General features: G+C 39.3%; 1 protein-coding gene across 1 annotated transcript in view; it reads left to right on the forward strand.

The window, feature by feature from the left end:
* The window catches only part of LOC129748610 (CD151 antigen), a 40,506-nt gene extending 18,786 nt beyond the window's left edge, over nucleotides 1–21,720 (forward strand). Inside the window, exons 2-4 of the mRNA XM_055743271.1 lie at nucleotides 20,516–20,755; nucleotides 20,813–21,208; nucleotides 21,268–21,720. Of these exons, the coding sequence (XP_055599246.1) occupies nucleotides 20,516–20,755; nucleotides 20,813–21,208; nucleotides 21,268–21,675 (1,044 nt within the window). The 3' untranslated portion in view covers nucleotides 21,676–21,720. The remainder of the gene's footprint in view (nucleotides 1–20,515; nucleotides 20,756–20,812; nucleotides 21,209–21,267) is intronic.
* Nucleotides 21,721–26,549: the final 4,829 nt, after the last annotated feature.

Genomic DNA, 26,549 nt, shown 5'->3' on the forward strand with positions numbered 1-26,549 from the left:
TCCATGTTTGGGAAAATGTAAAACAAACATCTTGGATCATCTTCAAGAGGCGGTCATTTGAGTAATGTTAATTTGAATTAGGTACTACTGCTGAATGCTGATACAGTTTTCATAATTAGTGATAGCGGAGCATCTTAGCATAAATCTGTATGGCGTCAACGATATGGCATGTTTTTCATGAAGGTTTGGCCAGTAAGTTACACGGATTGAATAACTTCGTTTTGAATGAAGTAGCGACCTAATAATTGAATAAGTGTTCAAAAAACAATTATATTTCAATTCTAACCATTAAAAATCACCAAACGTAAAATTTCTAAACTCAGTTTATTGAGATGATACACATGTACATTTTCCGATCGTGTGGCAGAAATCACGAAACGATAAAATACAGCATCAGTAGGTAATTTGCGTGTGGAAAATCTACATACCTACATACATAAGCTGTGACATTTGATTTTATTTTGCTTCTCCCAGTTTCATACAACAATGATTTGCATATGTCCAAACGATGCTCATTTGGTCAGTTTCATTGTGCGGGGCAGTCGATTGTGACGGGAAGTTGAGCACAATGCATCATTCAGTCAACATATGAACGTAGTTTGTCACTCGAATCACAGGTGCTCGGATTTTCTCATTTTATTGCCCGTGAATAACGTAGTAAAACTGGACTGATTTCTGCTGCTCCGTTTGATTAACACAGTTAAATTGACGGAAAATTCATATTATAACTGAAGTTGAGTGAGTTACCTGAACTCTTGCGAACATCGGACCAAAATTTTGAACTTCTAATAAAATAACTCTCGTTAGTGAAAACCATTGCATCCAAGTAAGCTGAAGTTGAACAGTATAAATGCGCCCCGTTAACTCTCCCACAAATGTTTGGGAGTCATTTTAGACCGACCAACGTTTGAAGTTTAGAGCTCACTCAGAAGAAATCAAAGCGACATGCCAACAGAGAGTTCTGTTCATCCGGAGTATGGCTGTTAGAACTTGGGGAGGCGACCGGAGAACAGAGATGCCATTCTCTACCGAGAAAAACGGAGAACGGAGAAAAAAACACCCCCGTGCGATAGTTGCAAATCACCCGGGTGAGATTTTTCGATCCTCTCCACACATTATTCGCACCCCGGTTTCGAAAGCCACACACACCTTAGTTCAATAGCTCCGGCGTGCGAGGATTTGTCACTGTAGAGCACCCCGGTGAAAACACAGAACCGTCTAGTTGAAGCCACCAAAAAGCAAAGACAAAAACAAACACGACGGTGCGCATAATAATAGCATCAACAACGATGAATGTTTCGGGCGAGTGGTTCAGCTTCGTATGTGTTGGTAAACGCAACAAGCCAAGCCAGCTGCCGTCGCTGTCGCTCTCCGTGGTGAAAACATTTTTTCACTGTAGTGTGCGTTAGCTCTGTCGTGTTGATTTACAGATTCTCTACAGAGGTTCGGCTAAAAATCTCTGCGGTGCGTTTCAGAGAATCTCTACCGATAATCGAAAACCGAGCACGTGGGTGATTCTCGTAAGAGAAATTGCAAGCCTGCCGGAGAACTCTTTTAAAGATTTAACGAGCCACGGTTCTAGAAAACCTATTGAATTATTATTATTATAATTTATTTGAGACCTTTTAACCACCGTGATAAACCTATTATATGCAGCTCCAATTTTGTCAGGCATTGACAAAAAAAAACTCCAATCTTTGGAAGTGGTGCACAACACAGGACTCTGAGCGATTGTTGGAGCATTCAGGACTAGCCCCGCACAAACAGGAATACCAAGTTTGAAAACACTGCTAGATGAGTGAATTAATCTGTAAACTGTCGCGCGTTGCTGTAGATCATGTTGAAGGAACCATCGAAATAAACAACATTACAAGCGAGGTTAGCAACAACAGCGACTCTGATTTAAGCTCTGATGAACGATGGGGCGAACAAATCAGGTCTCAACAAAACTCCTTTAGAGTTAGAGGTCAAAACATGATGGCTAAACTAGACTTACGTGTACCAAGAACAACTCTTTTAAGAACACTGGAATGTCCTCCATAGCTTAGATCGAAACTCTAAGTTGACAAAAGCCTTCATAATAAATTATCTCAAGGTGCAACCTGATATGAACTCGGAGTATGTTTAATAAACTATGGCAAACCAAATACCGTATGCATAGAACAATATTTACTGAAGGGTCGACACAAGATTCTTATTGTAGATATGGAATAATCAGCGATGTTAAGATATTCGAAAACCCGCCCGTGGTGGCCGCCGCCCGTGGCTTAGAAGATAGCCTTCAAGTCTGCTAAGCCAGGAGGTATGAGATCGAATCCCAGTCACGGCATACATAGTACACTTTCGGTGGGTTGGTGGTTTTAGCATTTGTAAGATGCTAGCCATCATATCCTCGAAAGATGTACGCTTAGAGTTAAAAGAAAGGAATCTCTTCGAGGAAACTCATGTTTCATTAAGATCCTGTATGTGTTTGTGTTCGTTTTTAAAACGCTTAAACAATACCTTGTAACACGATTTCATGCAGGCGCATTCAGCCTCTCCCATACAACTTTCGCTTTCATCAAACAAGTGATTTAGGCGCTTCCTTATATGAGGACAACTCGTCGAGGTTGATTGCCCGACTTCCGACCTCAGGCCGGGTTATCCAAATGGATCCGGAAAAGGACACGGAAAAATTAGAGGGATGGGAAATATACCAGCAGTTACACCGTTGTATCCAAAGGATAGCTGGGCGCAAACCGTTGTTCTATCCGCTCGAAAAATACTCTCTTTTGCGTATCTTTTCATGGGTGGAACACCCTCTTACAAGGTTTTCCCTTCCGTGATAGAGGCGTAAGCGAGGAAACTGTTTTGCGGAACAGCTCAATCCGGAGTGAAATAAAGAACTAGAACCAATAAAGAAAACTTTAGATACTAAGCGAACAAAACACGTCAAATTTCTTTTAAATCAAAAGCAACTGTTTAAGGCAGGGGTGAGCAACCGCATGCGGCCCTCGAGGCATGTTTGTGCGGCCCGCGGAGCTTATCTCAAATTAAATTTATTTCACGATTTTTTTTACGAAAGATTGTTAATTATCATAAAATAGCCCCTACTAAACCAAAAACATGATATATCAATAACTTGATTTGCACGTCGCTTGTTTTCAGTTGCATTTTGCCCATAATCATCCAGATTGTTGACTTTAGGATTTAAGCTTTTTATTGAGTTCTTTTTATTTATCGGAAATACGTTATATAGGAGGTTGTTAAGACTTGATTTTTCGTTTCAAACAAAGTTAAAATTGTACGATGAAGTGAAATATTTTTGTTCTTGATTAATGACAGAAATAAGGAAAATTTTATAATAAAAACTGGGCTAACGATTATAGATTTCATATCGATAGAACTCAGTGATATTCTGATACCTCGACAAAAACAATATCTGTAATTCTGTGATTCAAACAAAAAAGTTTGTAACGATTACTCAGTGAAACAGCATTTTTGATGCCTATGTTTCAACTGATTTTGTGAGAGATTGGCGTCCTTTATTCAAAACATTTCACATATTTAGGTTATCGCTTCTAGTTTTGGTAATATGGCGTGTGGAAGTTTTTAAATTGATCATTTTGGGTAAAGGTTGGATCTTTCATAACTGATAAACCAATAAACCTACTTAACAATCCAAAGCTGATTTTCAATCAATTTACTACCCTTTTTTCAATCAAGGACTCAGATAGATAACGCTTTCAAAAATTGAATTCTGCTATTTATAGAAATTCAAAAAATAAGATTACAACTTGTTCTGACCTCATTAAATAATGTTCTTGAATTGAAGATTTTAATTTTTACAGCAAATTTGTTGAAAACTGCGGAATAATTTGACTTACGGTTTTAAAAATATCAAAGATTCAATTTAGTTTGATTTTTCTTTAAAATTTCGTATAAATTCCCAGTTTTGCAGGTTTGGATAACAAAAAGAAAACTTCCATATCTTTTTTTCAGAATTCAAAATTACTTGTGTTTTTTTTTTGAAGTTGATCATTGAGTCAATAAGTATTTGTATTTAACAGTTTTGTCAAAAAAAGGACATAAATTGAAACTTATTCTTTTCCTCTTTTTTAAATTATCTTATCTCGAAAACTAGAGCTGACAAAAAAACTAATTGAATACATATTTGGATTCAGTGCCCCTGAATAAGTCAAAATCAGATCTGAGATTCTTTGCACCTAGGAAAAATGTGAAATTTGTTAACTTATGATATCTGTGATGCTATTTTGAGAAATTTCATAGACATATTATGCAAAACATTGATTAAAAGGAGTCATTTAACTTAAAAATTAGACATCCACATTACCAAGGTCATAAGATTTTTATGATTCAGCCTTAGAAAGCCTGTCCCAGAGGTGTCTAATTTAAATTAAAAATTTATGAAATCTGTAAATATTTTCTAGAAACAAAAATGTAAACTGTAACATTGACAAATGCGCGGCCCGCCGAAAGAATTTCAAATTAAAAGTGGCCCGTTGCTTCAAAAGGTTACCCCTGGTTTAAGGAGAAAGCAAAAAAAATTACATCAACATAATTGTTTTAGCACGAAATAACTAAAAAGTTTTATTCAAAAAAAACTATGTAGGGGAGATAAGGGCATAATGGCTACCTTAAGGGGGGGGGGGGGGGGGGGGGTAGGGTCTAACACTTTCAAAAAATCGATTTTTTTATTTTTTTTATTTTCTTATTGTAAAACATTTCAAGAATTTTGTGTCAAATTTTCAAGTCAATTGAAGCAAAACTGTAGAAATTACAGGCCTTTATCTTCTCCTATCTAATACTGCAAGAAAGCAAGAGCAGAAACTTCAAACGCGTTTTTCTCGAAAGCACATTTTTAAAGTCCGTGGACATCGTCATTTGAAAACTACTTATCCGATTCTTTTAAAATTTGGAACATATTTTCTACATATAAAATACCAGACCCCAACGTTTTTCTTTTTTGTTTTTTTTTCTTTGGGGAGATTTTACAGGTGAAAAATGGCGGATTTTTTCGTGAAAAATCGAAGTTTTTACTTCAAACAGCCACAAAAATTTCATAAATTTTTTTTTAAGTTAAATAAAAACGTTGGGGTCCGAAAAACATCTATTAAAAATATATTGCTCTGATTTTTTGACTTCAGATGATTCTGTGCTGAGATACAGTGTCCACCGCAAATCCTGTTTTCTAAAAGGCATCCTCGAAAATTCTCCGTCACCGGCTCATTTTTCAATATTTTTTAAAGAAAAAATTACTAGATGTTCTTTTAACAATGCTTTGTATAATGCAAAAAATTTGAATACATTTGTTTGAACGATAGCTCTAGAAAAAAAAATCGTGAAAATGGTGTTTTTTTATACCCGTTAGACCCTACCCCTCCCCTTAAAAAGAAATTTAATTTTAATTATAATAATTTTATCGAAATTAATTTTTTTCCATGAAAGGGGTAGCAAAGCACACCGGGTCAGCTAGTGTTGTATATCATTTTGTTTTCTTTTTAAATTTGTATTCGATATTCATACTATTTTCATCATATTTATATGATGCCATATATACTTGAAATAGAACTAATTGTTTTTCATAGATAATTGTTATTTTTCTCATTTTTTTTTTTGTCAGTTTTGCCTTTTTTTATTTTGGATTTTTATTATATATTTGTCAATTTAGTTATTTTTGTTTATTTGCATTTTTTTCATTTAAAGCTGTTATCATGTTTGTCATAAGAATTACAAACGGCAAAATTTATATAATCATTAAATTTTATTTTTTTTAACTTTCGATTAGACCAATTACCCAAGGACAATTCCAAGCAAACTTCTTGTCATTCAAAATCATCAACAAATTTAGTTGAAAGCAATACAATTTAGGTACATATTATCTTACAGGAAATGAAAGAGCAACTCGAACTATAACCGTTAAAAAACCGCTCGACTCGAAAACGTCGTCATAGTTCGCCCAATTTGGCGGCGATGAAGCGTTAATTTCTCAACTGCTGTCAAATCTATCCCGCAAAATAAGAAGCGTAACGCTTTGTTTTGTTTTGACTGATTAGTTTGGAAATGTCCGTCCGGAGACAGCGGCCGGTGGCTTAGGGACGCGGTACGCAAATCAAAACAAACCAAAAAATGGATACTGTAACGAAAGGAAAAATAATCATAGTAGCCCACTGTAGAGTTGATAGATAGTCGCTTGCTACCTTTGGTGAGGAAAATGGACGTTTGTTTTACACTGTTTTGAAGAGGAGGGAAAAAAGGGAAAATAGCCGACTAAGGAAAAGAAGCACATAACACAATAAGATCATGTACCAGTTTAATGATTGAGTAGGTACATTGTATACATTCACTTAACGATTAGGACCAAACATAACGCCAAACGTAAGAAAAATTTGAAGTTTTGGCTTAGCTTAGCAGTCTGCGTGTTCGATACCCAAGCATCTCCTAATTGGACAAGGGCCTACAATTTTGAATTCGCTAAAACCCCACGTGCCATTTCCCTTTTCATTCAAGGCTCTCGGAGGAAAATTTAGCAAAGTTAAAATATTTAAGCTTCCCAAGCTATGCGAGCGTTATGTTAACGGGGTCTGCGATCATGAATGGATCGCACAATCAAGTAGGCGTGAGAGTAGAAGGTCGGTATGCACCACACCACAACGAAAAAGTTACGCACATCCCCGACCGCTGCGCGATGGAAGTCATCAATCAGTGTCCATTTCGGGGAAGAACTTTCGATCAAAGCCAACTGTGTTGATGATGCAAATATTAACCACACTCCACAAAACATTAACGAAAAGCAATGAACGGATTTTCACAACTATTCCAACTGCCGCAGCCGACCGTCATTGGCGCGCAAATGTATGCAATTAGGCCACTTTTTTGTTGTTGTGGCTTTTGCTACTGTCACCGGGTGGTGCTGCAAAATGGTTAAAAATCACGAGGCTAGACCGCTACTTCCAAAATGCCTCTAATAAAGCCCACAAGCCTCCGCCAAACTAGACGACGCGGATTAATTAGCGTGAGCTAGCAATAGCAACAAACACATTTTTCGATGGTTTGTTTTGTTTTTTTTTTTCGCTTTTAGGCGCCGCATTCTTTTTTTTTTGTTGCATGTGGTGTTTAGAGCGATTTGAAAAATTTGCGAGAAAGTACTACAAATGAATGGTGTTGCTTTTGCTGGTGCAAATGTAAATTAGTCAGAGATCAACAATGAGCCGGAGTGAATTTAAACAAATTACCTTGGTTGTTTTACTATGATGACCGCTAGAGTAGTTTGATATTGATGAACATGAGAAAATATCGGATTTGGAGGTTGCACTAGTTTTGAGGCTAGAATTTTGACAGAGTTTTATGTATTATGTGTTTGATCCTAATCTGAGGTCATGAAGCATTGAAAAATGATCGCATGACAAACAGTATTCTCACGAAAGAGTTTTCAATGCAAGCCGAAGCGATCCCGCAAATTCTTACCATGAACTGCGATTGTAATCTTGTTTCAATCTCGAGTGACTATATTATCGGCCCAAAACAATTTTTTCTTCTAAAGAGCGAACTTCCGGCTTCCGACAAAGGAAAATGAAGTACTAGATTGTCAGAACTCTGTGTTCAGCTGTCACCCAGCCAACAATTTGGTAGGTATATCAAAAGATATACGTACGTCTATGTCGACACAAATCATCGTATATGACGTTAGAAAAAAGCATATACCTACCAAAAGTGGAGGCAATATACGTACATGTTTTCGTTATTTTCTGGTTTACGACATCGACAACATCATATGTGATGTCATTTACGATGTTAGAAATACTTTGGTACTTTAGGTCGCATTGGCGTCGTTTTGTACGTTACATTAAAGGATTCGATTCATGCGCATTTACGATGATGGGAGGATTGACAGTTCCATCCACACTTTATGCGATGTGTGTTTTACCCTTTTACGACTTGAAGCGATATGATGATAAATTGGCGATTTAAGTCACCCTTAATGCGAGGTGTGTTGAACTCTTGTACGACTTGAAGCAATCTGACGATGAATTGGCGATCTAAGTCACCCTTTATGCGAGATGTTTTGTACTCTTATATAACTCGAAGCAATCTGACGATGGAATGTCGATTTATGTCACCCTTTTATGCGAGATGTGTTGCAGTCTTATACGATGTTCAGAGATTTTAACATCGATTGACAACTTAAGTCACATTTTATAAGATGTGTGTTGTAAGCTTGTACGATATGATGCAATTTGACATTTGATGGACTCTTTAAACGATATTTTATGTGAATTGGGATGTACTCATGTACGATTTGTATCATAAAACGATTTTGCGGACCATTTTATGTAGCATGTTATGTGTAATATTGTGATTGAAATACGGCGCTAAGAAGAAATCAAATTAATTGATGATTTTAACTGGTTTTTATTATAACTAACATTGAAATGCACTACATATATTTTCGTAGGTACCGCAACCGGGCATTGTCCCGATCGCTACTTTCCTAACTGCCACCGCCTCCATGCCTCCCTCAGGATCTTTGACGCCTCTTTCTTTCGGGTTTACAGCGTAAATTGCCGGGCCACAATTCTGTCCGTGAACATTCCTTGATACTCGTAGTATGCACATGCAAATCGCCGGGTAATTATCCGGCGGGGTTTTTTAATCTGAGCCTAGTAGGGGAGAATAATCCTGTTATTTTTGAAAGGAAAATGTTAGTGAGGTTTCTGTCCAACGTTGTTTTTCCAAAACCTACCTTTATTATTTTATTTCATCCGTTTGCTTGTTTGCTTTAGTCGTCAACTTTCACAAAATTCAAATGATGATACGAAATTGCAAGCACGATCGCAAAATTGCACATCCACTGAACACGATTTATCACGATGAAGTTTTAATATCATGATGAGATGTGGGCGAACGCTAAGTATCTGTTAATACGAATCTGATTTGATCGCATTAAATATATTTATATTGTGGGTAAAGTGATCGATTATACGATTATAATTATACTTGTTATAATATTTGTAGCTATATCGGAAAGACACGGTGTTAATTTGCCTACTAATGTGACATTCTAGTAAACATACAACGTGATACGAAAGACGATGCTTACGTAGTATTTTTTACGAATTTATTCGAAGGCATTTACGATTTCGATTCGAAAGTAATTTGTGTACCAATAAAATGCTTCTTAAGAAATCTTATGCGATCGTTATAAGATTTCATTTGACATCGGTGGAACTAAATACGACTTCATCCAACATATCGTAACTAAGTCGTATTTCATTGGGATGTTGCATCTTCTACGATGAATAAACGATATGATCGAATGGTAAGTGTACATATTTACGATTCCGATTTGAATGGCATCTATATACGAGTTCGACGATGATTTCTTTTACGATTTCATGTTGGCTGGGCAGTTACCCAGCGACGTTTCTAAAAAAAAAATACTAAAATGCACAATATAACCTATTTGTATTGCTTTTTATCACAGAAAATGACGAAATTCAACACCGGCTTATAAAAAATCAATCAAGACATTTGGCATAAAGATTTAATTTTCGATTTTTCCGATCTCCTTTTGGTTATTTTTAAGGGGCTTTAGGCACCCATAACTCAAGTCCAATTGAGCTGAAATTTTTCACAGGTCTGTTTTTTAAACCAATCTACAAAACGTATATGATCGGTTTTCAAAATTCGATCATGCATTTTTTTCCCTTCCATCCATTGCCTCCCTAATGAACATAGGATAGCGAAAAAAAGTTGATTTTATAAATCGACTTTCTGAGATTTTGTTTTTCGGAACTCCGGCGAATTTATAAGGAATGTTTAAGAATTGGCTTGTAAAATCAATCCTACCTGGCTCCAAACCACAATTTCACCATTTGAATCTTTATAAATCATCTAAATACAAAAAAAAAGTTTATTCTGTAGTTTTAGTTGTATTTGTGATTTTTATCATGCTTGTGATCTTCGGTAATTTCTTCAAAATTATGGAATTTTTGTATTATCAGTAATTTCTGAAACTCTTGTTAATTTTATCACTCTTATAATTTGCAATTTTGAAATACATTATGAACAGTACAAAAATTATAAAAATAAAATGTTCAAAATGTTCAGTTAACTGAGAGATTTGTCATGGAGGACAAAAATATGCTTAAAGTAGGCTTGCCAGGTAGTTTTAAAAAAAGCGGGTAAAAGTCAAAGGAATTTCATCGCGTCACCGGGAAACCGGGATAAAACCGGGAATTTCGGCACCTCACCGGAAAATTGTCATGTTTGAGATGTTTTCACGGAATTTCCAAAATATTTTTAAATCATTTCAAAATTTAAGAGTATCTTTTGTCAGTTTCGTTATAGATTTTTCTCAAACGCTTTTTTCGTTCATTATTAAACAAACGAAGTTTGAATCGCTTTGTTAACTAAATGGGAGCAATATGTGATTTCTTATTTTTTCGCTCGTCGCAAGTGTGCTACACTTAAAAGCATAACTCAAATGTTATAAATTTAATATTGAAACTATCATCGACAAAACTAAACACAAAACTAACTACAGTCGAACGTCGAAGTGAAAGTATAGAAAGTATAGCAACATACAAATGCATTGAAGTAATCTAGAAATGCAACTATTCAATGTGTATTTGATAAAATTCCACTCGAGTGAGTTTCAATATGGAATTATGGATATTGGCTATTTGGTAACCCAATATCCTTTCGGAACCAAAACATCAATACAAAACTGGTATTTTCTCAAATTTCCTTGGTCTAGTCAGAAAAATGACTCTAGCTAATAGAAGGTTCACACTTTCACTTAAAAAGGTTTTGTGCTTTAAAATGCTTGGGATTTAGTGTTTTCTCTTACTGATAGAGGTTTCTCGCTTATCTAGGTTCGACTGTACCAGTTTTAGTTTTCGACGTCAAATAATTCAGAGTTCGATTTGCATACATATTTCATTGAATTATGTTATGCAAAAAGCAACTAATTTAGCAACGTGAGACGTTTTTAAGCAGAGTTACACCTCTTTTCACCAGAAATAAAGGGTTTCAATGTTGTTGTTGTTGTGTATTTCATTGAATTGGCCTGAGTAACGAAGCATTATATCTCAAGTGTTTAGTTTTTAATGCTTCCTACAAATAATATCTTACATTCAAACGATAAAAGTTCAGCCCTGTCTTATACACGATTTTCTATATTTTTAACGAATCTTTAGTTCAAATGACTAGAACTCTACTAAAGTTATTCATTGTTTTTTTATTGGAAAGATAAACGTTTTTTTTCTAAAACATGTCTTTGGACTTGTAAAAAAAATATAACTGCATTCTGCAAATAACTAAAAAACCACCGAAATTATTTTAAATTCTTATGAAGAACGTTGAAATTCATCAAAAACAGTACACCATGGTGGAACTCAAATCTCAGTAAATTACGAAAAAACTGCAGACGCTCTTGGAACCGAAGGCGCACGGAAGGTTTTGATGCATTCAAGTTGGCTCGCAGAGCTTACCGGAAAGCAACAAGAGCTGCCGAACGCTCAAATTGGCAGAGCTACTGCACAAACATTTCAAGCTTGCACGAAGCAAGTAGGTTAAATAAAGTCTTAGCCAAATCAAAAGATTATCAGGTTTCATACCTTAAAACCCCTAGTGGTGATTATACATCAAACGACGAAGAAACATTAAGTTGTCTATTCAATACTCACTTTCCAGGATGTGTTGATCAAGATTCATCGATAGAGCCTGAGTTCTTTTCTGGAAGTCTAGATTCCTTGCATTTTGCTCGGAAAATAGTTACTACAGAATCGATCAAATGGGCAATCGATGGTTTTGCTCAATACAAATCTCCTGGAAGTGACGGTTTATTTCCAGTTTTGCTTCAAAAAGGTTTCGATCATTTCAAACACATATTAAGAAAAATAATGATAAGCAGTTTTGCTCATGGATATATACCTAAACTTTGGCGGCAGATAGCCGTGAAATTCATCCCTAAAGGGGGACGATCATCATACGACGAAGCCAAAAGTTTTCGCCCTATTAGTCTAAGCTCATTTCTATTAAAAGCACTTGAACGTTTAATTGATCATCATATCAGGCAAGAATGCCTTGTCCAACATTCGCTTAATGCGACACAACATGCATACCAAACAGGAAAATCAACATTAACTCTTCTGCACAACGTAGTACATAGTATTGAAAATAGTTTTTCACAGAAAGAATCATGTCTAGGAGCATGTCTAGACATAGAAGGAGCATTTGATAATGTCTCGTTTACATCAATAATGGATGCGGCACTACTTCATGGAGTGCCTAGTGTTATAACTAACTGGATTAGCGCAATGCTAAGTAACAGGAATCTTCATTCGTCTTTAAGACAGGCTTCAATAACAAAAGTTAGCACACGTGGTTGCCCACAGGGAGGTGTACTATGACCGCTTTTGTGGAACCTAGTTGCAGACGGCTTGTTGAGAAAACTCAATGATCGTGGAATACCAACCTATGGATTCGCAGATGATTATCTTCTGCTGGTAAGAGGTTTGTGCATAAGCACATTATTTGATATAATGCAACAAGCTCTGCGCTCTGTTGAACGATGATGTTCTCATGTAGAACTGTCAGTTAATCCTCTAAAAACTAATATTGTATTATTTACTAAAAAACGTATCACCCGCGGGGTGCGCCCTCTGCTGTTTTATGGTTCCGAAATCACCGTGTCTAATCAAGTTAAATATTTGGGTGTCATTTTTGACTCCAAATTAAACTGGTCTGATCACATCGAATTCAGAATCAAAAAAGCATGCATGGCCTTCGGACAATGCCGACGTGCAATCGGAAAAAACTGGGGACTCAAACCCAAACATATTCACTGGATTTACTCCACAATAGTAAGACCAATTCTGGCCTATGGGTGTCTAGTGTGGTGGCAGAAAGGAGAAGTTGCAACAGTTCGGACTAAACTAAATCACCTTCAAAGAATGTGTCTCTTAGGGATGTCCGGATCGTTCAGTACAACTCCTACTGCAGCACTAGAGGCTCTGTTTTCTATCAAACCTCTACACTTGTTCCTAAAACAGGAAGCCTTCTCATGTGCTTTTCGTCTACAGGCAGTTGGTCTCTGGCTGTCAGGAAATATCGAAAGATCATCGAGTCATACAAATGTGTGGCCTGAATTAGTTAGATTAAACAAGTTTAATCTAGCGCCAAACGATTTAACACTCTCGAGTAGTTTTCCCTACATGGGGTTCAAAGTCAAATTTCCTTCTCCTCAAGAATGGTTATCAGGTTTCGTAGAGGACCAAATGTCCTCTCATATTGTATTCTATACTGACGGTTCATTATCAAACGGCCGTGCAGGTGCAGGAATTTACTGTCACGAGTTGAACATAGAATATGCTCAACCTCTAGGAAAATATTGTACAGTCTTTCAGGTTGAGCTATATGCTATTATGTATGGAGTGCAAATTGCACTTCAAAAGAAGATTATGTTCAGAACAATTTATTTCTGTTCAGATAGCCAAGCAGCTATCAAATCACTCAGTGCTTCCAGTTCTAGATCAAAACTGGTAATCGCATGCCGGAAAGCAATCGAAGAACTTGCTGAAGGCAATGGATTAAACCTTCTATGGGTACCCGGACATAAGAGAATTTTTGGAAACGAATGCGCCGACGAACTCGCTAGAGCTGGGTCGGAAAAGGAATTTTACGGACCAGAGCCGGCTGTCCCAATATCAACATGGTTCAGAAACCAAATTCAAACTTGGTCCTCTAACCAGCATGAACGATACTGGGAAGAGTTGGACACTTGTCGTCAAACTAAATTATTTTTAGAAAAACCATCTCCAATCATATCGAGTTACTTATTAACTTTAAATAAATCTCATTGCAGCATTTTGATCAGAGCACTCTCCTTACTTACTTACTTAATGATCCCGCGCCGATCCTCCGGTGCATAGGGCCGTGGTAAAAGACCTCCACTGTTGACGATCCGGAGCCAGCGTCTTCACCTGGTCCCAGTCAAGATTCTCGTCGACAGTTCGGATTTCAGCGGCTAGGCTTCGCCGCCACGAATTTCTGGGTCTGCCTCTTCTTCGATGACCTTCTGGATTCCAATCTAGCGCCTTTCTGCAAATCTCGTTTTCATCTTTTCGCAGCGTGTGCCCAATCCATCTCCACTTACGTTCCCGAATCTCGATTTCTAGCGCCCTTTGATGACACCGGCGATGTAATTCCTCATTCGAGATCCAGTTGCCAGGCCACCAAGCGCGGATGATATTCCGCAGGCAGCGGTTTACAAATACTTGCAGTTTTCGCGTCGTCACCGCATATGTGCACCAAGTTTCGCACCCGTACAGCAATACGGATTTGACGTTTGAGTTGAAGATTCGGATTTTAGTTCGTAGAGAGATCTGGCGTGACCGCCAGATGTTTCGGAGACTCGCAAACGCAAATCGGGCCTTTCTGATCCGGGTTTCGATGTCTTTCCTGGTACCACCATCAGGCGTTATCTGGCTACCAAGATACTGGAAGCACTCCACTTTCTCAACTTGTTGCCCAGCTACCATGAAACTGGAGGGATTTTCTGTGTTGATCTCCATCGACTTGGTCTTTCCAACATTGACTTTGAGACCTGCTGCCTTGGAACTTTCGGTGAGGTCGTCGAGTTTGCTCTGCATATCTGGTTGTGTTTGGGCTAGCAAAACAATATCGTCAGCCAGGTCAAGGTCGTTCAGTTGCTCCATTGTTGAAGGATTCCACGGCAATCCTCGGTTCGGTGCACAGTCAATCGATCCAATCAGAATCTCATCCATTACGATTAGAAAAAGTAGCGGTGATAGAATACATCCTTGTCTCACTCCAGCAGTTACCGGGATTGGTTCGGACAAGACACCGTCGTGCAAGACCTTGCACGAAAATGCCTCATACTGTGCTTCGATGAGATGGACTAGTTTCTCTGGGACCCCTCGTCGCCTTAGAGCCGCCCAGATGTTTTCATGGTTAAGTCGGTCGAATGCTTTTTCGAAATCAACGAACACCAGCAGAAGAGAGTCCTGGAATTCGTTGATTTGTTCCAGTATGATTCGTAGCGTTGTGATGTGGTCCACACATGATCGTCCGGATCGGAATCCAGCTTGTTGTCGTCGGAGTGTAGCATCTATTTTCTCCTGGATCCTGTTCAGAATCACTTTGCAGAGTACTTTGAGGGTTGTACAGATCAACGTTATGCCTCGCCAGTTACCGCACTCTGTCAGGTCTCCTTTCTTCGGGACCTTTACAAGGATACCCTGCATCCAGTCGGCCGGGAATGTTGCAGTATCCCAGATGTCAGCGAAAAGACGGTGCAACATTTGTGCTGATAGGGCAGGGTCGGCTTTCAGCATTTCAGCAGGGATGCAATCGATCCCAGGTGCTTTGTTGGATTTCATGTTTTCGATTGCCGCTTCTATTTCAGCCAGCGAGGGCGCTTCCGAGTTGACGCCATTAATGCGACTTACTGTTGGCGCTTCGAGCTGCGGGTTTTGTTGGCCATCGCTATTCGTGACTTGGAAGAGTTGTTCGAAGTGCTCAGTCCATCGTTTGAGCTGATCTGTTCGATCGGTCAATAACTGACCTGCTCGGTCTTTCAGCGGCATTCTTGCATTAGTCCTTGCACCACTGAGGCGGCGAGAAATGTCATAAAGTAATCGGATATCTCCATTGGCGGCGGCTCTTTCTCCCTCTTCGGCTAGGGAGTTTGTCCAGGCTCTCTTGTCTCGTCTACAAGCTCGTTTAACTGCCTTTTCCAGCTCCGCATATCGTAAGCGGGCGGCTGCTTTGGCTGACCCGGTACATGCCTACTCAATTCCGACTTTCGCCTTTCTCCGATCATCGACCATCCTCCAAGTTTCATCCGACATCCATTCACTCCTTCTTCCACAAACTTTACCGAGAGTACCATGGCTCGTCGTGATAAAGGCATTCTTGATTCCACACCACTGTTCTTCGACTGTTCCGTCTGTCGGCAGCTCCGAGGCTCGGGATTCTAGCTGTTCAACGTATGCCCTTTTCACCTCTGGATTCTCCAACCGGCGGACGTCGTATCGACACCCGACTTTCTCCTCGCGCCGTTGGACACGCGCAACTCTCAGTCGTATCTCGCCAAGGACGAGGTGATGGTCAGATGCAATGTCTGCGCTTCGTTTGTTGCGGACATCAAGAAGGCTCCTTCTCCATTTTCGGCTGATGCAGATGTGGTCAATTTGATTTTCTGTTCGGCCATCTCGGGATACCCAAGTGACCTTATGTGCTGGTCGATGGGGGAAGAGCGATCCGCCGATCACCATGTTGTTGTTGCCACAAAATTCTACAAACAGCTCTCCGTTTTCGCTCATCTGTCCTAGGCCATGGCGCCCCATGATGCGCTCAAGGTCCTGATTGTCGGAGCCAATCTTTGCGTTGAAGTCGCCCAAATGGATTTGAATGTCACCCTTCGGAATTCTCTCAACCACGCTGTTCAGTTGACTGTAAAACTGCTCTTTCTCCTGCAAGTCGGCAACGTCAGTTGGCGCATAACACTGGACCATTGTAAGGTTTCTAACCCGTGTTCTGAATCTGGCTACGATTATTCTTTCGTTTATCGGTTCCCATCTAATGAGGGCCGCGTAGGCCTGCGGGCTTAACAGGAAACCAACTCCTCGTTCCCGAGTAGCATGTTCTCCTCGTATGCCAGAGTAAAGCAGGACTTGCCCGGGTTGTGTCTTGTGTTCTCCAGTATTAGGCCAACGGACTTCGCTCAGTCCCAGAATTTCAAGCTTGAGGCGGCTAGCCTCTCTAGCAAGTTGTTCCAGTTTGCCTTGTTGGGCAAGGGTTAAAACATTCCAAGTTCCAATTCGTGTCCGTGTTTTCATGCTAAAAGTCGTCGCCAAAGTTCCAGGTCGGTCATTTCTTTCGGATTCCGTAACAATTTCAAATCGGGAACAGTAGGTTGTTAGCCTAAAGTCCCTATCCCGCGATGGGGCTGCCATCTTGGACTTAGCTGGCGGGAGCCGCATTTCATAAATTCAGCCGCTTGCTGCAAGACAGACGCTGTTTGAGCCGCCCCTGACCTGGAGAACAGACGCTCGGTTGTTGTTGCACGCCGCCCCTGACCTGGGGAACAGACGCGTGCGGCCACCTTCTCAGTCTGCATGCGACCAAAGCATCCACCGGGGTTGGGTACCCGATCTCCGCTTAGGTTACTCGCACCCCAGCCGGCACCGCGGGGAGGTAGAGATAGGAGTTGTGAATAAGAGGTGATATGACCACTATGGGGTCTCGTGTTGCACATTATCCACCGTTTACCAGCCACTCTCCGGTCATTGTAAACTCAACTATCACATGCACAACATTCAGCGTGCTGAATCTCCAGTATGTGGTAGTTGTGAATCAGATGTGGAAGATCCCTTCCATCTTATATGTAACTGTCCCTCATTTGCCAGACTACGTTTTCGTACTCTGGGATCTAACGCTTTAAGCGAATCTGAGTTTAAGAAATTAAACTTAAAAAACATTCTATCATTCTTTACCGAATGTAGAAAAGAGCTTTAATGCTAATAATCCCTAGTGGAAAGGCTTTATGCCATCTCAAATAGATTGAATTTATTTCTTCCTTTTGTAGGTTTTTCAGGTTTCTCAGGTAAATGATGAAATCTTGGATAAAAAAAAGGCTAGGCACAATTTTCCCGTATGTTTGGATAACGTGCCGCTATTAAGCCTACCCCCATTCTGATACCCGATACCTGAAGAACAGCGAGAAATCTTGGCCGGTAAACATCCAAATTAGGTACACTGTATCTGAGCATCCACTAAAAGAATTTTTACAAATTTAGTCCTATCATTTAGTTACCCAAAGTGTTGTATTTATTTTTGTAAAATAAAGTTTCGTTATAAACTTCAAAGCATTTGAGTTATGGTTCTAAGTGCAACATACTTGCGACGATCGAAAATGTATTTTTTTTTGGGTTCATTTCTGACACTTTAACATCCTTGTCCATCCTTGAAATTCGTGTCTACAATCTTTTGATGTGAGATGAGGTTCATGAAAAGTTATAATTTAAAGGAAATTTAAATCACGTGGAGTTTTTTTTTACATTTATTTAACGAAGGTATGTAACATAAGTTTTCACCCTGTAAATCTCGTGGGGTTTCGTAATATGTGAAGATGAAAATTTTTTTTTGTCTTGTTCCGGTAAAATGGCCGTTTCACCATCTTTGTGGCATTTGCGACTTTACATCAACGTTGCCAGTTGGCGGACAGTTATTGAAACACTTTTCCAGTACAACTGTGTTCGATGTTTACTCTTGGGCTCGAACTCACGGACATCGGCTCAGGAAGCAACTGACTTGCCAAAGATGAAAACGTTTTCTAAGTACTCTATTGAAATGCTTAAATGTGACTTGCATTTTTCGATGAGAAAATATCGTTTTCATAGACATAAGTTACAAAGAAAAGGCAGGCATCCTTTTTGTGTGTTGTGAAGTTTGGATAAAGCAATTAAATTAAATCTATTTTTTTAATGGTTAATGTATATTTTATATTGTTTAAACGTTTATAGGGCGGGACATTTTCTGAAAAAGCGGGACTTGTCCTGCTTTTGCAGGAAAGATGGCAACTCTAGTTTAAAGGCTTTTCGTCAATTTTCAGAACAAAACTCCATGATTTTTAGAAATGCGTTTCAAGGACATAGGCACCAATGAAATGCGTTTCAAGGAACTATTAATTGGACATTAAAAAATTCATTCTAATTTTTTTTACCTTTTATCATCATCTCGAGATAAAAAAAAAGATTGAAAAGAATGGCAATTAGTGATCCCGAAAAGCTTTTACCAACACCATTAAGATTGTAATTATTCCGCCCTGGACCATGACCCTCTGAATCACAGGAAAACAGCTCGAAAGACACTAGAACTGTCAAAAATCCACAGGTTTACCTGAAGCACCTGAAGACATCCGAATCTCGTAGCACTACAGTTCTCCTGGAAATCGAAGATACTTTCCTCGAATGCTAAGGAACTCGAGGAAATACAGGACAACTACTACCTGTTAGTCGTGACATTCAGTAACTGCCATGTGTTTGTTTTTTTTTTGTGATTCGAAGATTTCTTTTCTACCGGTGATTGATTGTAAAACTCGCTCAGATGAAACCGCAGAAGCTGCTAAAACTCGTGCGGGTTTGTGTTTATTGCCGGGTGATAAAGACGAAGCCACTGCTGACTGCCGGAGATCTTCTTAAAAAAATTATGCCACCCTAGGATCTAACAAAAAAGTTCAAAATTCATACGAACGCTGGAATCAGTAGCAATTTATAATGCTGGAGCAGCTGAATATTTCAAATCAATTTATAATTGACTGAAAAACTTAGAAACGTTGACGTTAACAAGAATCTGCAAAGAATGCCATATGGATTAGACAACTTTTCAATAAATCAGTATTTTCAAGGCCCAAATTTCGATCTTAAATCTTAAATTGGGATCGTATGTGCAAGAATAAAATTTGAACCGTAAAATTATAATTTACGGATTACAATTTTCATCGATGAAAAAATCGTTGTATTCGCCCAAAAGTTGGGTAGATTTATCTTACTTGATTTAAGCATACAAAAGTTTTTTTAAAAGAAACTTAAGGCTTCCTTATAATACTTATTTTTTTATATAATATTGAGAAAAAGCTAATCAAAATAAACTTACTATTTTCAAAATTTAAAGGACGTATTTTCAGAGGTTGCTATTTAATATTTTAAAACAATGAATGGAAAAGAATTTAATAATGAATAATCAAAAATGTTGTACTAAAAATTTTTGTTTGTGTTGGTCAGTTCAGGCACTGTTTGAGCAAAAATATCATAGAAATAAATCTGACACCAAACACACACACCAACTTTTTGTTTAAGGTTCCAACGTGTTAATCCTTATTTGATCTGCGGACTTGATCCAATTTTTTCCTATTATTTTTGGATTTATAATCTCCAGTATTATAATTTAGTTTCCTGTTGGAAAGTGAAGAGTGATCACTGTGGAACTTGATTACTGTAGATTATAAATCCAAAACATTAGAGGACAAAAACGAATTAAGTCCGCAAATGTTGCCAAATCAGCCTGATCAGTCAAATTAAAAAGACAACATTTTTCGTCCCTGATGAAAATCGTTGGAATTTAATAGTCGTCTTTGCTATTTAGTATAAATAGGCTGCTAGTGGAAAAAACTTCCACAAACATAATGTTTTCAGTCATTAGTCTACACTCAAAATGTAAAATATTTTGTATGTTGTTTTTAAGCGATGCTCTAACATAACTCCATAATATGACGTTGCGTTTTAAAGCGTTGGCCTTAAATTCTTAGCAATTATATCATTCTTAAAAACTGTTAAAGCGTTCTGCTGAGTTAAAATTATCGTGGAGAGACTTTTTTCAACAAGTCAGAACATTTTCATCGAACTTCATTAAAGTCCAAATACAGTATTCAAATATTATTTCAGTTCACCTTTTAAAATCTAACATTCCTGATCTTTTCTTACAGCTATGCGGCGTAACCCTGCTGGCCACGGGGTTCTTCATGTTCACAGATGCTCCTCGGATATTGCTGTCCCGATTACTGATATCGGCCTCGGAACACCACAAAACAGCGCTATCGGAACTCGAACAACCCCTGTTCTATTACGTCGCCCTGGGCCTAACCATAGCAGGCCTCGTTGCCATAACAGCAGCATTGCTGGGTTGCTGGGCCTCCTGCATGAACACCTACTGCGTTTTAACCATTGTAAGGACTCTGTTATAAGTACTCGGCTCATAAAATTAAAGATTTTTTCAATTTCAGTACTTTCTGATAATTTTGGCTCTGCTAGTAACAGAATTTGGAGTCTGCCTCATGATCACGGCGTGGCCACAATGTTTAGGTCTAAATTTGGACGAAACCGCCATGGTCAAAGCACTACAGGGCAGCTACGGCGTCCCCGGTCACGAACAGTTCACAGCTGCGATGGATTTGGCTCAGACCATTTTCGAGTGCTGCGCCATCAATACGGCCATAAACTATGACACATCCCTGTGGAAGTTACAAAGCTTAGGGAAGAAAGAACTAACAGTTCCGCTGACTTGTTGCCGCCTTCAGAACCGATACGAGTACACAGCCTACCTGGATCCGGTTCCCTCGAACTTAACCCTCTGCCAGGCGCTTCAACCACACGATTACGAAGGTCATCGACATTTGGATGTAACTATTAAAATCATTGTATTCGGACTCTTCATAACTGATTTTTTTCATTTTTTTAGGGTTGCCTCCACAAGATCGAAGTGTGGTATCGGGAGCAATACTTCCTGTTTCTCTGCGCCGGCTTAATAGTCGCAGTTGTAGAGTTCTGTGTACTTCTAAGCATTATTCTGAGCTGCACTAAACTCCCGCGAAAGTCAGCCTCGCTGAGCCCGGAGCGGCTTCCCCAGGTGTCAACAACGACCTCCAGCCTGATGCGATCCGGTATCGTGGGTCTAGGTGGACCTGGGTCCGGTCTTCGATTGCCAGTGCGGGATAACATCTACGAGCGGGACCTTCCTACTCCGATCCCAGTTCCCACCATCAGAGAGACCTACCTGCAGCCCAAAGAATTTACCAAAGCGAGGCACGAGAACCCATTCGGTCCCGGGTCCCACTACTATCAGATTTCCAAGAGCTATCTCGTTTAAGAGTAAGATAAGTAAGTTATAAAAGGTAAGGTAAGGTGCAAATAAATCGATAAAAGTAATGAAGTATTATCTAACTGTGGAATTTTCGAACTCCAAATTTTTTAGTGACACATATCTATACTTTTTATAGAAATTAGGGATAAAAATTAAAATACAGACCCCGTTCGTTTTTGGCAACATTCGATTTTGGCAACATTCGATTTTGGCAACATCCGATTTTGGCACATGTGCCAAAATCGAACGGTTTTTAGAAACGACATGACCTTTTAGTTTTCTCTATAACAGGACCAATATAATTTAGATAAAAACCAAAAATACGTTTTTACGTTCAGAAATGGTGATAGAATACAACAACAAAAACAAAAGTTTTTTTAAAAAATTTAAAAGTACTCAAAAATTACAAAAAGATGAAAAATTTAAAAAGTTAAAAAACAAATTCAACCAAAAGACTGAAAATGATACAAAACAACTGAAAAATGATGAAGAATGATGAAAACTGCAAATAAAACAAATGAAAACAAACATTCTAAACCAAATAAGAAAAGGGCAAAATGCATCAAAAACATGATGAAAAAAATTAGAAATGACTTCAAATGATCGGAAATTGACTAGGAATATCGTTTTTGATAATAATAACAACTATTTTGTAAAAATAACTGAAAAAAAAGTTGAGAAAAAAAACCGTTCGATTTTGGCAACATTCGATTTTGGCAACACAAAATGTACGGGCGTGTTGCCAAAATCGAACGGGGTCTGTAATAGTTCAATATACCAAAAAATGGATAGCAATGGATAGATATAAACATAACATCCTAAAATTCAAAAATAAAAAACAAAATGACAAAATTATTGAAAAAAAACATTTAAAAATTTAATATAAAAGAATGAGAAACAAAATTAAATTAACTTGATAAATTGACTAAACTTGACAAAAATGGCACATGAAAATAGATTAAACGGATTAAATGGAAAGAATATAAAAATTAACAAAATTGACAAAAGAATGACACAATAAAGAACAAAAAAGACTAAAAATTAAATAAAAAAAATTAATAATTTCACAAGAAAAATCAACTTGACAAAAATGACGAGATACCTAAAATTGAAAAATTGAGATTATGAGATGGTGGGGAATCATTGGGGAATATTTTGTTGACTTGTGTACGCATCGTATGCTGCTTAAGCTTGTAAAATGAATGGAAGGGCCCGTCAAGCTTTGGCACACACAACCGGTTGTGTTTTCCGACGTGGAACAGCAAATCTGGCTGTGCTAGAGATTGCTGACAGCATCCAGACGTTGGGCCCAGAGAGTGCTGCTCATCATGCAACGTTTGAAACTGCTCGTAACGCTGATCCGGTGGCTCCAGATAGTGGATCCGAACTTTGTTTGCAGGTTAATTTCCTCGAAAATGACCTATTTTCAATGTAGAAACAATTTTTTCTGTGGATTCATTTCGAACTCACTGTTTCACCTGTTAGAGGTTTAAATCATACGTAACAAGTTAATCCCGTACTACTAGTTTAAAGAAATACCCGTACTATTTAGGATAAGTAAATACTTTTTAATTTTAAACGCTCTGCACTACACAAGCCACAAATTTTCAGTTATCTCTCGCTTGTTTTTGTTTATGTTTTCCTCTCGTTGGTGATGGTCTATCTCGCGCGCACTTTCCGAAAAGTGCTGCCGAGTCGTGCAGTTGATACATGCTCAACAGTCCCCTATCCCAAATAAACCTGATCCGGATCCACTATCTGGAGCCACTGGGTCAGCGTTACCAGCAGTTTCAAACGTTGCGTGATGAGCAGCACTCTCTAGACCCACCGATTTGCCGTTTCACGTCGAAAAACACCACCGGTTCACACAGGGATAAAACATAAAAAAGGCTTTTTTTTTGTTTTGTTTTAATATGTTTATGTCATTCGCGACTTATATCAACGATGCAGTTGGCGGGCAGTCATTGAAAAACTTATCCGGTACAGACTGTGATCGATGTTTACTCTTGGGCTCGAACTCATGGGCATCGGCTCAGGAAGCAACTGACTTGCCAACTGAGCTATATCACAAGTTCAATTAGAAAACAGCGGTTGGCGATACTTTTCAAAACCGCCAGCTATGATGTCAGTTAATTTTTTGCGATCAACTCTAATGCCGATAATGCCAATAAAATTTTCTAAAAACTGAAAAGAGCATTCTAATTGAATAAGCAGAGCTAAACGAAAAAGGTTGTTTATTCAAAGATGGCTAACGTAAAAGCACTGACATGACGCTTAGAACAAAAATTCAACAATTTTCTGTCTAATTTTTTGTTGTCGGTTTTTGCAGGTTCACAATATCGACGGTAGGTGGCGAACCTGAAAAATTTGACAAAAAATGCCCTGTAGGAAAAATGGTCCTGTTTAGCCCGATTTTATCGTAGAAATTAAGTGTTTTATTTTTAAAGTTGGGTGGCATTTCCTAACTGGGAAAGCATTTCTTCAAATCGATCGATGCGCACTCTGGAATCGACATTGCGTACTGTTGGAAAAATTATCCAGAAAACGAAATCGAGTGTCCAGTCAGTATGGTCAGTGGTAAAAGTGAACTATAATATTGAAGCCTGCTACGATTTGTAAATTATCTCTAGATAAGTTTCCGTTGGTCGGTTGCACTAGGGTTCACCTAACACCTCCGCTCAACCGAAGAGCCCTAGCTTGTTCAGTAGATATTCGAAAGATACTCGTGGTAATCCTTTTGTGAAAATGTCTGCGACCTGCTCCGATATTGGCACGTAAGAAACTTTGAAGACCCCGTCCTGGATCTTCTCACGGATAAAATGGTACCGGATATCGACATGTTTCATCCGCTTATGGTCCCTTGGTTCCTCTGCAATGCGGATACATGATTGATTGTCTTCAAACAGGACAGTTGTCGATTTCAAGTTGCGGGGGGAGCGCGCCGGTAGTTTCTTCTTCCTCGGATTCGGATTCTTTCTCGGTGTCACTTCCGTCGGATGTTAAAATATCCGTCGATTCACTTTTCATTTATTCTTTTGCGTGTACAACAGGTTCGATTTCGTCGTCCGATTCGCAGGGTACACTAACGGGTCCGGAACTCAGCAACTTTTTCTTCTTACTCTCGTCGAAAACAACATCACGAAACGTAAAAATCACTCTTCTACTTGGGTTCCAAATCCTGTATTTATTCGTGGTGTAGCCAACCATAAAGTTTTAATCGCTTCTAGGATCCAATTTACCGCGCTTCTCTTTCGGCAGCCAGGTAAAAGCGGTCGAACCAAACACACGCATCTTGTCAATATTTGGCTTTCTCTCGTACCGCATTTCAAATGAAGTTTTTCTGTCTTTCAGCGCAGACGTCGGGCTTCTGTTCAGGATGTAAACAGTAGTGAGGACGGCCTCGTCCCACATGGATTTTGGCAGACCAGCATGCATCGAGATTTATCCAACAAAGTGCGGCTTAATCGTTCCACAACTCCGTTTTGCTGCGGGCTATACGGAACCGTAGCCTCCATCTGGATTACCTCTGTGCGGCAATATTGCTTGAAGGAATTGCTGGTGTATTCTCCACCGTTGTAACACCTGAGTCGTGCAACTCTCTTGCCGAAAAATGCCGTCACCTGAGCACAGTACTGCTCGAATTTCTCCTGAACTAGTGGCTGTAGTCGTCCGTAAATGAAACATAAATACGCTTACCACTCCACGTCACTGGTGTAAAAGGCCCGTACACGTCAGAATGGATTATTTCCAACGGTCGCGATGAACGTCTGTCACTGGTTTCGTTAAAGCGCAGCCTCGTTTGTTTACCTGCCAAGCACTCCTCACAGATACTACGTTCGGGCCAGTCTGAAATCTTTTTCGCTGTTTGGACCATCTCATGCTCCACAGGTTCTTTATGTTGGTCTCACTCAGGTGGCCATACCTTCGGTGCCACAGTTCAAATCCGTCGTCCTTCGCCGTCAGAGCTCGTCAAGACCAACGTCAAGAGCGTACAACTGACCACTTCTGCGTCCCACGCACACAATCTTGTCACCCTTCGTGATGATCACTTTCCCTCCACCAATTTTCACCGACATGCCGTTATCTTCGAGCCGACGAACAGAGAACCAATTGCAATGTAGCTCGGGCACGAACAAAACATCCTTCACCACTGACGGTTGCTTCTTTCCATCGACTGCCATATCGACTCGAATTGTTCCAGCAGACTCCGCTACAATCTCATGACCGGATTAGGCAACCGAAATCGTCACCTTCTTTTCCAGTGGACGCAGCTCTTCAAATAGACGTCTTTCACGAACCATATGATCCGTAGCACCGGAATCCAAGAACCATTCGATGCGTTTTGTGGCCGTTACAGTAGGCATCGAAAATGCATCGCAAACCGTGGTTGCGATAAACACAATTTCTCCCCCATAAGTGAAATTAGCACTGCCTTTGAATTTTCGGTTCGATTTTCCACTATACTTGGCACCTTTCTCTCGTTCCTTGCCCGCTGATCGGAGCTCGGGACATTCAGCACGTTTGTGTCCGAATCTTCCACACTCGAAGCACTTGAAGCCGGTCTTCTTTCCAGCAAAAGCCGATTCACTAACGTGTTCCTCCGGATGGTCAGTTTGATTCACACGCTTCGTCGACTCGTCCATCAGCTGCTTATTGACGTTGGTTGGGTTGCAGTTGTTCCGGTTGCATAGTCTCCAGTGCCGTTATCAAGGCATCGTACGATTTGGGTAGCGAGAGTAGAAGCTGACAAACAACTTCCTCATCGTCGATTTTCACTCCGGTAGCCTTCATCTCGCGAAGCCGCTCTGACAGCCATTGTGTCCTCTGGGAGATCCTCCGCGTAATCCTCGTCTTCGATGGCGTTCTCCAGACAGTCACGC

Source organism: Uranotaenia lowii, chromosome 2 (genome assembly GCF_029784155.1).
Source record: "Uranotaenia lowii strain MFRU-FL chromosome 2, ASM2978415v1, whole genome shotgun sequence".
Taxonomy (NCBI): Eukaryota; Metazoa; Arthropoda; class Insecta; order Diptera; family Culicidae; genus Uranotaenia; species Uranotaenia lowii.